General features: G+C 40.9%; 1 protein-coding gene across 1 annotated transcript in view; it reads right to left on the minus strand.

Annotated features, from left to right (window-relative positions):
- Positions 1–963: 963 nt before the first annotated feature.
- Positions 964–14,795, minus strand: part of heatr6 (HEAT repeat containing 6) — a 67,963-nt gene continuing 54,131 nt past the window's right edge. Inside the window, exons 17-20 of the mRNA XM_072589803.1 lie at positions 13,149–13,273; positions 11,064–11,160; positions 6,852–7,056; positions 964–3,578 (exon numbers count right to left, since the gene is read on the minus strand). Coding sequence (XP_072445904.1) covers positions 3,019–3,578; positions 6,852–7,056; positions 11,064–11,160; positions 13,149–13,273 — 987 coding nt within the window. The 3' untranslated portion in view covers positions 964–3,018. The remainder of the gene's footprint in view (positions 3,579–6,851; positions 7,057–11,063; positions 11,161–13,148; positions 13,274–14,795) is intronic.

The following is a 14,795-nucleotide window of genomic DNA, read 5'->3' on the forward strand; positions in this document are numbered from 1 at the left end:
TTAGCTACACTTCAGAAGATGAAATTACCCAGAATTATGCTCAGAAATCGGTGCTTCAGGTTAGGAAGCAGAAAACATGTACAGGGAAAAGAGCAAACCACATTCTCAAGAGTGCCAAAAAAATGCTCCTACATTTAATTGGAAGTTCAAGCCTATACATCCCCAGTCTCTGAGAACTTAGCAGCTACTGAAAGGAAGTTGAAAGAGATAAGTCCAAGAACAAGATAAATAATGTGTGCAAATCTGAAAGGATGGCCAGACTATGTACTCAATAGCTTGTTATTACACCTATACTTTGAACAGTATAAGCACCTCATTGTTATTTATGACTTACTAGTCTTCAATGTGAGATTAGTCATACTAAGATCCCTTCAGTTTCATATCCTTCAAATGATTCACCAAGGGCATTTGGAAATTATAAAACGCTGTGGGACAGTGAAACCATAAGTATGGTGGGCAGGTTTCACTCATTTTTATTAAAGAATTGATTTGAATTGTATTCCTTGTGCTGTAGATTGCCACAAACAAAAGAAACTACTATTACCCTTTTGTTTGCCACCATGATTGTGGGAGTGCCAAGAAATGGATTTATGCAAGGGAAAAATCTTCATTACTGTTATTATTCACAATGGATTGAAGTTAACTATTTGCATGTATCAGAGTAGATGCAGTTATTTAAAAATGGTCCACAATATCTCTGCAGTCTAAAAAGGCCTAGCTATCTTTGTCAGGATATAATGTAGCTTAGAGGAGTGATGGTGTTCCCACACATCTGCTGCCCTTGTTCTTCTAGGTGGTAGAGGCATCCCTTTTCTCAACGTCGGTTTGAATCTGGCACTGAGTTGACTGGGACATTCAGGTATGTCAGTCAGCCGACTGACGTATTCTCAAAGGCAGAAAAACAAGACATTAGAAGCATTGATAATCTTTTTAATTTAAACATTCAAAATAAATTAGGTATGGATTAAATCAGAGGCTAAAATATGAACAAATTTTCAAAAATTATCCCAACGTGAAACTTATCATCGCAGCAGAGACATTTGATGTTCCACAAATAAAAAATTGGCTTTATGGCCAGAGACGGTGTTTCACATTATTTATTGTTAGTACGTTATTAAAAACCCAATTACACCTCATTCAACAAGATGCAATTTTTCCAAGCTTTTGTTTTGTACAGTGAGACCAGAAGTGTAAATAAGCGTGGAAGATCTCATCAATTCACTGATTCTTTGTGGATTGTACTTTGGGCAAACTCTGCTCTGCATCTTCTTCAAAGCATAGAATGACTGATAGCAGCTTTTGGATTTCCGTGTGTGTGCATGCTTCCAAAGCTGCTCTTTCAGCAGAGTAATGACAGCGAATTCTAACTGTTTCACTGTCATTCCCACAAAATCAGGATCACCGTTTAACATGGTAAAGCCTAAACTTAGCACTTGCATGGCTTTGCCCAATTCTTTAGTTGGCGTTGGGGTAACTGCTGTTCTGCAGCTTTCTTTTTAATGAAAAAATACTGAATTATTTCTGGCTGTCTGTGCAGTGGCAGGGAATGGGGAAAAAGGCACAAGTTTTATGAGAAAAATCACATTCTATCAATTCAGAGCAAGTGCCAAAAAAAGGTCTTTGCTCCTTCTGGGTCACAAGTGGTTGAAAGCATGTTGTTCTTGTACCTCTGTGTGAAAAGGTTTCTTCACCTTGACTGCCACAAGTCCAACAAAATATCTTACTCTGTGAAAAATCTTTCTGGTCTCAGTCCTATCCCATGACATCTCAGCAGCTGGAAATCCCAAGAATGCAACAGAGTGGAAGCCAAGAGTTGAAGATGGGGATTGATCGATCATTGCGAGGATCCGCCAATGGTGTCAGCATGAATTCCCTTCTGATTTTTGCAATACTAATTTTGGATTGCAAATGTGAAGTGGGATCAATAATCCTCAGCGCATGCAAAAATCAAAAAGCAAAATCCCTAATAGCTGTGGCGTTCCCTAAGAAAGCCCAAATCCCTTTGCATCATGTCAATCAAGTTTTAGCAGATCACAGCCCTGGGGGAAGCCTATTTAAATACACAGCATTTGTGAGTTCAGCCTGCTGGGGTCAGGAACAGGAATGGAGCTGGAAATGTATCCCTGGAGCATAAAGAGGATGTCAGGGCAAAAGAGTTCACCACATCCATCCATAACTCATTCTCTCTTCCCCTTTGTGTGAAACCATCTTAATGTTACTCCCTGTTGGTCTGATCAATATCACAACACACTGTGAAAAATGCAATGACTCCAGCTTTCTGTAATACTTGGCTGATGATGGTGAGGGAGTGTGTGGGTGGAAATGGTGTGATGGTGCTACAGGTTTAAAAAAAAATTACAAATAGAAATATTTCTCTGACCGACAGCCTGAGAGAAATCAGAACAGTCATTAGATACATAATGAAAATATTCCACTCCACAGCTCTGCCACCCACTTGCATTGAATACATTGTGGCATCTCAATGGCATTTCAGTGTATTTAATATTCCACCCACACGTCAACAACAAAAAAATTGTCAAATAGAGGATGTTAGTGCTGATGATCATTGCCCTTTCTAGCTCAGGCATCCTGTGTCACCATCGGGCACTCCTACACCAGGTTAGACACAAGTGACGTACTCTGTATTTGGTTTGTAAATTAAAAAGAATGGCCTCTAACTGCATCAGTGTGACATTGTTCAGCCTCTCTGGAGCAGGCTGTTGGAGAATTTGGGGCAGTTTTCACATGCTCAGGGTTCTTGTCCCCTGGAACCTGGATTGAAACGATACAAAAATGCCTTCATACCCACAGAGAAAATGGACTTTCAACTTATTGATGTTCACCAAGTGTGACCTTATAGTCCCAGTGGAGGGTCGGGAGCGTCTAATGCAATGGACTCTACCACATGCCAGGGCACCCCACCTCCATCTTTTAAGAAGCAATTATAAAAGCAAAACAGACTGAGCTGTTGTAATGTTCAAAAGCATTGGACATACAGCAAGAAGTAGGCAGAACACTTCACTCCTGACTATCTTTCAGATCACTCTCTAGGGCTGTGGATTCTGCGCAATGTTTCAGGATTTCATCCAGGTATTTGGCCACCCGCTCTCTCTCCTCCAACGGCACCTCCTGAAGGCTGTGTAGGTGCTGAAAGGCCTTTTGCAACATCCTGACCCTATCCTGTGGGTCTGTCTGAGTTTCATCAGCCTCTGTCCCTGAAGTGAGAAAGCGCCGAACAAAGGTTCGGATTAAGTCACCTTTCTCTGAAATGGATTTGTTGATGCAGGGGTGGTCTTCAGCGTTGATGAGATGGAGAAGGTGCAGCAGTGTCTGGCAAATCTGAGTTCTCAGACTGGCACAGTACTTGAACTCCAGGAAGTCTTCGGTCTCTTCACTCTTTTCCAAGGCCAGCACCAGCGCATTCCAAATCTCGCTGAACTGTTTGCTGTCCCCATAACGCTCACGGCTGTTGGGGACGGAGAGGGCCATGGCCGATTTGATGCGCACTTTGAAGTTTTTGCAGGTTTTCACCACCGAGGTCAAGGCACTGAACGCCTGAGCTGTCCAGGGAGCTGAGTCTGTAAGGAACAGTCACAATGAGAAACACGGAACTCCACTTTCACTTCACTGTAACACTGAAACTACTCGGTAGAAAACATCTTTGGACAGTCTACAGTCTGGGCTCCAAAACTGCTAAACTCCACACTTTAACCCCAGTGCCCTGACATTTTACTCAAGCTCATAATACCCTAAATTGCTGCAAAGCAGGGTGATGACATGTGGGTCTTCACCCACTATTCCCCAGACCTGCACAATGGCTGGGTGTTGATGGAAACACAGCAGTTAGCATGTGCGAGAATAGGGGGTTCTGCAAACTACTGGTTCACTACTATTAAACAGGCTGCTTTTCATTTCTCTATAGATATTGGTCTGCCATTCAGTTACCCAGTTTAACTGGAGTATAAGGGACAGGGGATCCTGTGGGGCCACTTTGAGAGGTCACCTTATAGCGGTTTATAAAATTATGATTTGGAGATGCCAGTGTTGGACTGAGGTGTACAAAATTAAAAACCACACAACACCAGGTTATAGTCCTACAGGTTTAATTGAAAACACTAGCTTTCAGAGCGCTGCGCCTTAATCAGGTGGTTGATGAAGGAGCAGCCCTCCCAAAGCTAGTGTTTCCAAATAAACCTGTTGGACTATAACCTGGTGTTGTGTGATTTTTAACTTTATAAAATTATGAGGGGCATAGACGAGATGAATAGCAATGGTCTTTTCAAGAGGATGGGGGGGCGGGGGGTGGAGTTCAAACGACAGGACATATCTTTATGGTGAGAGGAGAAAGATTTAAAAAGAACCTGAAGGACAAGTTTTTCACACAGAGTGGTTCGGATGTGGAATGACCTGTCATAGTAAGTGATAGATGCAGTGACAGTTACAACATTTAAAGGACGTCTGGATAGGTACATGAATATGAAAGGTTTAGAGGGATGTGAGTCAAACTAGGCAAGTAGGACTAGATTAGTTTGGGAAACTTGGTTGGCATGGACGGGTTGGACCAAAGGGTCTGTTTCTGTGCTGTACAGCTCTATGACTCTGATTGTCCCTCGACTGGCTGGGTTGTGAATGGAGGTCCACTCACCAACATTCCTTGCAAGTGACCAGGCAGGTTCTGACATTTAGGCTCATAGCTCCTTGAAAGTAGAGTCACAGGTATATAGGACAGTGAAGGTGGCGTTTGGTATGCTTACCTTTATTGGTCACTGTATTGAGTACATGAGTTGGGGGATCATGTTGCGACTGTACAGGACATTGGTTAGGCCACTTTTGTAATATTGCATGCAATTCTGGTCTCCTTCCTATTGGAAGGATTTTGTGAAATCTGAAAGGGTTCAGAAAAGATTTACAAGGACGTCGCCAGGGTTGGAGGATTTGAGCTAGAGGGAGAGGCTGAATAGGCTGGGGCTCTTTTCCCTGGAGCGTCGGAGGCTGAGGGGTGACTTTATAGAGGTTTATAAAATTATGAGGGGCATGGAAAGGGTAAATAGACAAGGTCTATTCCCTGGGGTGGGGAAGTCCAGAACTAGAAGGCATAGGATTAGGGCGAGAGGGGAAAGATATAAAGGAGATTTAGGGAGCAAATCTTTCACACAGAGAGTGGTGCATGTACAGAATGGGCTGCCAGGGGAAATGGTGGAGGCTGCTACAATTGCAACATTTAAAAGGCATTTGGATGGGTATATGAATAGGAAGGATTTGGAGGGATATGGACTGGGTACTGGCAGGTGGGACTATATTGGGTTGGGAATCTGGTCGGCATGGACAAGTTGGACCGAAGGGTCTGTTTCTGTGCTGTACATCTCTATGACTCTTGATAAAAAGTCATCTCAAACAGGAAAGCCTGCTGATTCCGAGTGCACCACTAGGTGGCGGAGCTTGTGCTTGCTAACTCCCAACAGGAAAGGAAGACCATTTAATTTCTACAGCATCTTCCAATCTCTGAAAGTTCCACCACTCATAACCAAAATTAATGTTTTCCATGGTGTCGTTTGAACCAGAATGTCATCAAATCCACTTGGAGAATATACGAGGACTGTGGGCGTACCCACCCCCAAAACATCCCAAACCATCTAGGAAAATTCAATTGTGGGGGACAATCAGAGAAAAGTCTCATAGAATCCCTAAAGTGCAGATAGAGGCCATTCAGCCCATTGAGTTTTAACTCTACTTCTGTGAAAGTTCAAATAACCCACATATCAAGACAAGTACAGAAGGTCTTATTACTCAGTAACTGCATCACTTAATAATTGTCCTAGTGAGGACGAGAAAGGAGCCCCTGAAAATCAAAATGAAGATCTCAAGAAAATCACGTGAATATTTAACCACAAAGTGTATGCCCTGGATAGAATTTTAGAATGGGGACAGCAGTTAATAAAGTCATTTGGCCCATTGTGCCTATTTCAACAGGAAAACTGGGCAGTAGTCCCTGTTCTTTGAAACACTGATGTCCATGTAAACTACCTTAAGATTCATATGAGGCACTTGATTAATGTTTTGTATGAAGATCATCACCTCTGACAGTGAAAGTCCTTACTGAGGTTAAAGTATTGGCACAAACTCTGGAGTGTGGATTTTACCCATGGTGTTCTAATTCAGAGATAGAAGTGTTGCCAACTGAGTTTTAAAGCTCCAAAACTAACATCTTCACCATCAAAACATTGTAGGACAGAAGAATGATTTTAAAATAAAACACTTACATCTGGTCCCTTCAGCCAAAAAAAATGGTCTGACACAATCAACATGGCATCTGAAAATACGTTAAAAAAACCTAGGAGGATCCCAGATTTAAACCCCTAGTCTGTGATGAGTTTGGTCATCTCATTCAAGCCACAGATAGAATATTACAATCAACCACAAATGTTCTTGACCAAAGATGGAGACAGGTGACACCGTGATTAAAGAAAGGCGTTCAGCAGCTGCAAGGACAGGACAAGACAAAACCTCAGGGATCATCCTATCCACAGTCAAACCAAAACAAACACAAGAAAGTCTCAGATGTAAAGAGTTAAAACAGTTAAAGAGATCCATGCACCAAACTCGTGCCTGGAATGCGCTGCCAGAGGAGGTGATGGTAGTAGAGACAATAGCTGCAATAAAGAAATTCTGGACAAATACATGAATAGGAAGGGAATAGGAGGGTTAAAGATCCTGTAAGTGAAGACAGTTTCAGTACGGAAGGGCAAAATGTGTCAGTGCAGGCTGGGAGGGCCAAAGGGCCTGTTCCTGCGCTGTACTGTTCTTTGTTCTAACGAATCCCAAAGTTGAAATAGATCAATATAAATACATACCGAGTGGAATAGCTGGATTTTTGAACATATTCCCCAATGCATAGCATGCATTCCATCGCACCTTCATGGTGGCCTCGCTCTGAACAGTGCGGATTAAAGCCTGGATGGACTCCTCAATGCTGGCCTTGAACTGGGGTTTGGAGATGTGGTGAGGCTGCAGGAAGTGCAGCAGATTTCCTAGAGCTCGCACAGCATTGCTCTTCACCTGCAACACAGAAACCCTGTTGGGATCAGGCCGAACTAAAAAAGAAACAAAACCAGGCATGGTGGGACTGAGTACTTTGGCCCTGTGCCACAGAGCAGTAGGATGGAGTTCTGTCATGTGAAGACTCTGACCAAATTCCACATTCCCTATTGTGAACCATTTAGTGGTAACCTATAGGAAAGGAGAGAAAATACCCTCCAGAGTTTGTTCAGGATTTCATTGGAGTGAGCAGCTGAGTTTAGCAACAAGCCTGAAGCACCAACTAAAAGCTAAACCTTCCAATATGTACAGGCACACCTGTGATCACAGGTAGAAAGTGGGATTCATTCCTTAAAACCTGCCATGTATTTAATTAATAGATACTTGTTTAGATGGCTATGAGTTGTCCTATAAGGAACAGCAGTAAGAAAAGGCAACTGAGCAGTTAATTCTAAATGACCTGCAATGAAAAGATAAATGTCAGTTCAATACTCATATAGTCTCTGCAGCACCAACGACAATCTGAAAAATTAATCTCCTATGAAGTAATCTCCATGGAGACTTGGAGTAATTTTATTTGCTAAAAGAGCAAAATTCCCCTGAACCTTTGAATATTTGAGTCATTTTGCTGATATTATCTGAGATTGCTACAGAATTTTCTTCCCTTTATTTCAGACATTCAAGTGTTTTCACTTTGGAATTTGGGACTTTCCCCTCCCCCTCCTCCCACTGAGAATCTTACACTCCTTTTCAGGATTTTCCTGCATAAATAAATTTCAGAGTTATTGTCCTAAAAAAGCAGTACTGGAATTTCCCCAATTTCATCTCTTCTGTTACAGAGATACTCTGAGTATTTAAACAACATGCTCATTATAATTGCCTACATTCTAAACACGTACTGACTGTTGGATATAGACATCAGAGAAACATATTGAACAGTGACCAGAGGTGATCAGATGACTACATTTGATTCCATATTCTTTTAAATCTGTAGTGAGATACAGAACACTTTTCCAGAAGAGAAGACACCCTTTTATGCTGTTACTTTGGCATTTCATCCCGTACAGCAGCTGTAGCTGGGAAGAATAAATTGCATCTCACATTTATTTACCAATTGGTTTGCAGGACTGAGATAGAAATAAGTTTTGATTGAAGTCATATGAAATATCTGCATCACACCTTATGACACAGACATTAATAACACTGGTGTGGACACCAGTTTGATTTCCTATTGACTGTAATATAAATGTTACTCATTGACTAAAACCAGTCAAGACGATTGTTTGCAGGTAGCACAGGGACTGGTTAAAATGCTCAGCTTTTGTACATTTAGTCTACACTGTCCCTTTAATGACCAACAACCTCCCAGCAAGAGACTGGAACAACTCAAAATTGATTATGGAGAAAACATTTGGTAGGTTGGGAGTTTCTGTAAATCTCTGGCTCTTGCCCAGGTTGAAGACAAGTTTCCAAGAACAGAAAAAAAGTAGCAAATTACTAACTGCATTTCTTTTTTTCTAGCACATTGACACTTTGACAATGCAAGACTTTTACCTGTATCCGCTAGTCAACCTGCTTTGGCATTCCAGACACACAATCTACATGAACTTAATCTTCAGAAAGGAGCAGGTTACAGGGTGGCATATATTTACATGCTATGATTCAAATATATAGTACAATTCTCATTTTAAGTAACTTACTTTGTCCTTGTTTGCATATAATTCATAATTAATTTATTTGTCTACATTCACATTGGAAATGTAAACTGGTTATATTGTCGCTAGGTACAAAAGTAACATGCTATAGCACTTACTTTCAGGAGGCTGTAATTACAATGTGATAAATTTACATTTATGTTGACAGTTTCATTATAAACATGGACACAATTAACGATGGCAGTATACGCAGATGTAAAAAATATATTAAAGATGCATACATATAACTATCAGATCTCCTGGATCAAATGTGTTGCTGTAATATATAGTGGCAATCTATTGATTATTCCCAGTACCATGTGTGAGCACAGAAACAGAAGGATGCAGCAAATGAACAGATGATAGAGAGATGGTGCAGAAGGAAGGGCTTTAGATTTCTGAGATCTTGGGAGCAGTTCTGTGACAGGTGGGGTCTGTATAAAGAGGTCAGTTACAGCTTAGCAGGACTGGGATCAATCTCCTCAGGGAGATTTGCTACTCCTGTTAGGGAGGACTTAAACAAGCTTCAAGACCAAAAAACAGAAAGTGCTGGAGAAACTCAGCAGGTCTGGTAGCTTCTGTGGAGAGAAAAACAGGTTAACATTTCAAGTCTAGTTCTGATGAAAGGTCACTCGACATGAAACACTGATTCTGTTTGTCTCTCCACAGATGCAGTGAGATTGGAGTTTCTCCAGCATTCGCTGTTTTTTGTTTCAGATCTCCAGTATCTACAATTCCTTGTTTTAGTTTAATTTAGCTTGGCAGTGAGATGGGAACTGGAGAATGAATTCAGACAGAAGCAAAGCAAAGCTGGTAATGATAGGAAGAAAAGTTTGAAGTGAAATTGAAAGCCAGCAGAAACAAAGGCAAAATCAAATATAGAAAAATACTTTAAAACTTAAAATTTAAATTAAAGGCACTCTGTCTGAATTAATGTAGCATTTGCAACAAGGCAATTGAATTGACCCCACAAATAGAAGTAAATAGGTACAGCATAATTTAATTGCTATTTCAGAGATACTGCCGCAGCCCAACCAAGGCAGGAACTGAATATTCAAGGGTGTTTAACATTTAGGAAGGACAGACAAATGGAAAAGAAGCTGGAGTAGTGCTTTTAGTATCGGATGTGATCAATTTTTATTAAGAGAGAACCTTAGATCAGAAGATCAGGGTATAGAATCAGTTTCACTGGAGTTAAGAAACAGCAAGAGATAACAAACATTGAAACGGATTGCTTATCGCATATCAAATGGTGGTGGTAATGTAGGACACAATATAAAGCAGCAAGTTAGAGGTGCATCTATGATATATAATGCTGAAACCAAGGGGACTTCAATCTACATATATACAGGTAAATGTATTCAGCACCAATGCCTGAGGATTGAGAGAATTCTAGAACTTGGAAAAGAAGAACTAAGAAACATAAAAGAAAAACAAAGAACATTAAATAAGACTTGTGAGAAACCTAAGTATTGACTGTTAAAAGTTGTAAAGTAGAACGCACGAGATTGGGGTTAATAGATATGGATGGACTGAAGTTGAGATAATGGACAGAAAACAAGTAGCAAGAAACAGGTCATTACTAAATTGGCAGGCGATGACTAGTGTGATATCGCAGGTTTGAGTGCTTATGACCTAGCTATTCTTAAACCAAATCAAGGATTTGGATATGGGGACCAATTGTAATATTTCCAATTCTGCTGATGAAGTAACATTATGAGAGTTTTGAGTACGATATGAGACAATGGTAGGGGTAGAATATCAGGCTGAAGGGGCCAAATGGCCTACTCCAGTTCCTACAAACAATTGTAAAAACAGAATTATTACAGCATGTATTATCAACCTTGTTAAGAGGTGCTATATCCCTTTAAGCAGCAAAGTCTAATTGCAAGGTGAACAGGACCTTGGTTCATTCTGCTTAACTGCTATTCGATCTGAAATGATACCAATGTTTAATGTACTCATTACCTTCAGGCAGCAGCTGAGAGTCACACAGTATCTTAAGATGATTTTTGCATCCTTAACAAGACACAGCATCTGCAGCACCCTGACCAATCAATTTCAATGCAACATTGGCACAGTTCCCATGGCTTAGATTATGGCAATTTGGAGAAAATGCTGCATTCTCACGAAAGAGATAATACAAATTTGTTATGAATAAAGTAAGTGACAGACTTAACAGGAAGTGCACAATACATAAGATTTCCTTATAGCAGATAGCCAGAGAAAACAGAGAAGGGGAGAATCAGAGGATGAGATTGAGAATGGTACATGTATATTTAGAGAGAGGAAACAAAAAGAAAAATAGAAGACTTTCATCCATCAGTCTTGTACCTTGTCTTTATCATTGGATGCATGTGTGGCAGATTTCAACATCTTGAGTAGCAGAACATCTGAAAACTCCTCTTGGAAACCCAGCCCCATGGACTCCCTGAGGAGACAAAAGTTAACGCAAGTGAATCATTTGACCATTAGATCAGAATCTTAAATAACCACCTTCCTGACTATCTAACAACATTTTTACTTCTCAAAGCCCTCCAAGAGTGCAGCCTCACTTCATGTTTGTTTTGCTACTTGTATTTCAATCTCCTTTCTACAGCCATTAAAATGGACAGTTTTGATACTTGTATTATATATTTGTTTTAATTTAAACATCTAGGGTCTTATAGGATCCTACATGCATGATTTAGTTTTGTCAATGCCTAATTATCTACGAATATCTGTTATTCAAAGAAAAGGCTGTTTTTTGTGGTTTCCCTGTCTGAGTCAGGAAACCCAGATTAAAGTCCCACCTACTCCAGAGGTGTGCAGTAGCACCTGAACAGGTTGATTAAAACATTTCTTCAACACTACTGGAATTATCCGATATTTGAATAATCTTTCGTTGTGCTTTTAGTTGCACTTCAGAGCCATGCTCTTGATCTTTGAGCATCCGGTGTTGAGGGGTGTGGGCAAGTCAGAGGTTCTCCTGGTGGTTCTGCCCCTGGGCCTGGCCGGGGGTGGGAGGGGTGGGGTCGTAGCTGCTGAGTCTGTCTCTGTTCCATGGCTACATTCATGCTGGGATGTCCTTGGAGCAGGAGCACACAGTGTCCACCAATATTCCTAACACCTCGAGAGAGAGGGAGGTGGGAGGTGCACAAGGTGGAATGCTTTATCTCCCCTTCTAACTCCATTTTGAATTAGCTCCCTTCCCCTCATCTTTGAAGATTTGCATTGCCTTAACGGGCTTAGTATGTAAATTAACTAACTGGAAAACACTGATGATTCACTAGTGATGGTTAATAGAAGCTATAATAATACCACAGGTGACTTGGTTAGGGGAAACAAAATATTCATTTGTATGCAAGAGCACTTCTAGATATAGAAAAAAAAGGGGCTGTTTTTGTGGCTCTTGTAACACACGAGTGGCAATGCACCACCTCTGGTCCAGAAGTCCTACCTGCTCCAGAGGTGTGTAATAATTTTTGAACAGGGTGATTTCAAGAAAAAAAAGGGGTTTTTTTCCCATGGGCAATTTGATGGCAGGGCAGAAGAAAAAACAAACACTCAGTTGAATGTGATAACAATTCCGGATTAAAAAAAAGAAAACAAAAAGGCTATTTTATTCAGTAAGGGGAGCTTACTGGGGACAGAGCAGACTGGAGTGAAATATGGAAGCAAATAAAAGAGTTTGGGAATGACTTCTACTTCCTGCTTCAGTAAAAAGATGACTAGCAGTTTAACACACGATAGGGTGGCTGCAACTTCAGTTGCCTAGGCTCTGTATTCTGGATTACCCTCCCTACACCACTGTGTCTCTCTACCTCTATTTTCCTCCTTCAAGATCTAACACCTGGACCAAACTGCAAGAAATCTAACTCAATAACTTCTCTTGTAGCTCAGCGTTATATTTTGCTTTGTAACATTCCTGTGAAGAGCCTGAGGATGTTTTATTATGTAAAAGGTGCTAGATAAGTCATTGTCGTTATCTCTGGCAACTTCAACACACTGTCATTGTGCCAAGACTTTAATTTAGATTAGATTAGATTAGATTCCCTACAATATGGAAACAGGCCCTTCAGCCCAACAAATCCACACCAACCCTCTGAAGAGCAAACCCATTCCCCTACCCTATTTACTTCTGACTAATGCACCTAACACTATGGACAATTTAGCACGAGCAATTTACCTGACCTGCACATCTTTGGATTGTGGGAGGAAACCGGAGCACCCGGAGGAAACCCTCACAGACACGGGGAGAACGTGCAAACTCCATACAGTCACCCAAGGCGGGAATCGAACCAGAGTCCCTGTCACTGTGAGGTAGCAGTGCTAACCACTGAGCCACCATGCTGCCTTGGTTAATTAACAAATCTCAGCAACCCATACCAGCTCAGTACACTTAAAGGATGTAAACATAAGGGAACCACAGAAACGTACATGTTAGCAATTAAGGTGTCTGTGAGATTACCCAATGACCAGGCTGCCTTGGTACGAACATTCAGGGACTTGTCATCCAAGGAGGTCAGGATGGCATTCGCAGTGTCAGCCACAAACATCACATCCTGTTTTGTGAAGAAAGAAAAGTAGAATATAAGTGCTCCCTAGGGCAATTATGAAGGAACTTCAAGCTAATAAACCAATACAAATAAAAATGAAAAATCTCATTTTAAATGAGGAATCTACCACCGTACTGAATTGGTGCCTCTTCTGCCACAATTCCAAGTTTGGAAAGGATACTTGTAGATCTTGTCTAATCAACCTGCTCAGAGATTGTACAACACATTTATGAAGCAGGCGGGACTTGAACACAAGCCTCCCTGGTATACTTGTATATGAGCTAGTTTTGTTTTGTCTGTTATCAGGACTGCCACTGCCTGTCAACTGTAATAATGGATACATTTATACTTGGGATTTGCCACACCTCAGATAGTAACACTTGTTCCTCGGTGTGTGAAAATTGTAGCTTCAGGTTCTGCAAGCATGGAAGTGAGGCTAACACTTCAGGGCTTTCTGCCTGTGGGAAGGCCATGCTTGTAGAAAGTCTGTCTGTTCGATTAGGTGTTAAACAGGTGCTCCAGCTTTCCTTTGGAGACAAACTCCACAGCCCTATTTTGCAGAAGAACTTAAGAATTCTCCTTAACTTGGTATCCTGGCATTCATTTATCCCTCAACTAGTAAGACTAACAAAATTACCTGTTCATTATTACAGAGCCATTGTGGAATTTTGCTGTTCCATTCCCTCCAATTGTCACTACTCCACAAAAGTGCTTCATTAGCTATTACCTACTTTGAGATGTTTTGAGATTGTGAACAGTGTTATGTGCAATTCCTACCTGCAAGTATTCCTCCATGCTACACAACATCCTGATTTGGAACTAGATCACCACAACCACCACATTAACATCCTGGGACTCTCTTCCTAACAGCGCTTTGGGTGTACCTACACCACAAGGACAGCAGCAACTCAAGAAGGCAACTCACCATCACCTTCTCAATGGCAAGTAGGGATGGGCAATAAATGCTGACTTAGTCCAATCTGTCCACATTGCATGAACGAACTTTTGAAAATATAGAACTGCGTGTTCTTTCTTCATTTCCTAGCCTCTCAAATTCACTAAGAACTGAGGGTAGGTTATCCAAAATAATTTTGTGGGAAGGGAAAATTTCACTCTATCCAAATCAAAATTTTAGAGGTATGAGAGAAATTGTCCACCCTACTAAAGCATTTTCTTCCCTCCAATAACTTTGGACAGCAAACTTTCAGCTCAAGTTAGTCAATATCTATTTCTCCAAGCTTGTGAAATACCATACAACTGCACCCATCAATGACAGCCATGTGGAAAAATGCTTTGTTCATTGATTATGGAGGTTCCACAGAAAAGGTTAGTATAGACAAGGAGTCAGAGACAAATCTTCAACAAGACCAGAGAAAAGGAATTACAACGGAACAAAAAGTGGCAAGAATCTTATTTAATGTTATCGGGGTCAAAGATGAATTCAGAAGCCAAAGGTTTGTGCAGATTATTGATTTAACTTCAGCTTAGGTGAGGTGCTACACCCTGCTGAACAGGTCATAATAGAAAC

Source organism: Chiloscyllium punctatum, chromosome 19 (genome assembly GCF_047496795.1).
Source record: "Chiloscyllium punctatum isolate Juve2018m chromosome 19, sChiPun1.3, whole genome shotgun sequence".
Classification (NCBI taxonomy): Eukaryota; Metazoa; Chordata; class Chondrichthyes; order Orectolobiformes; family Hemiscylliidae; genus Chiloscyllium; species Chiloscyllium punctatum.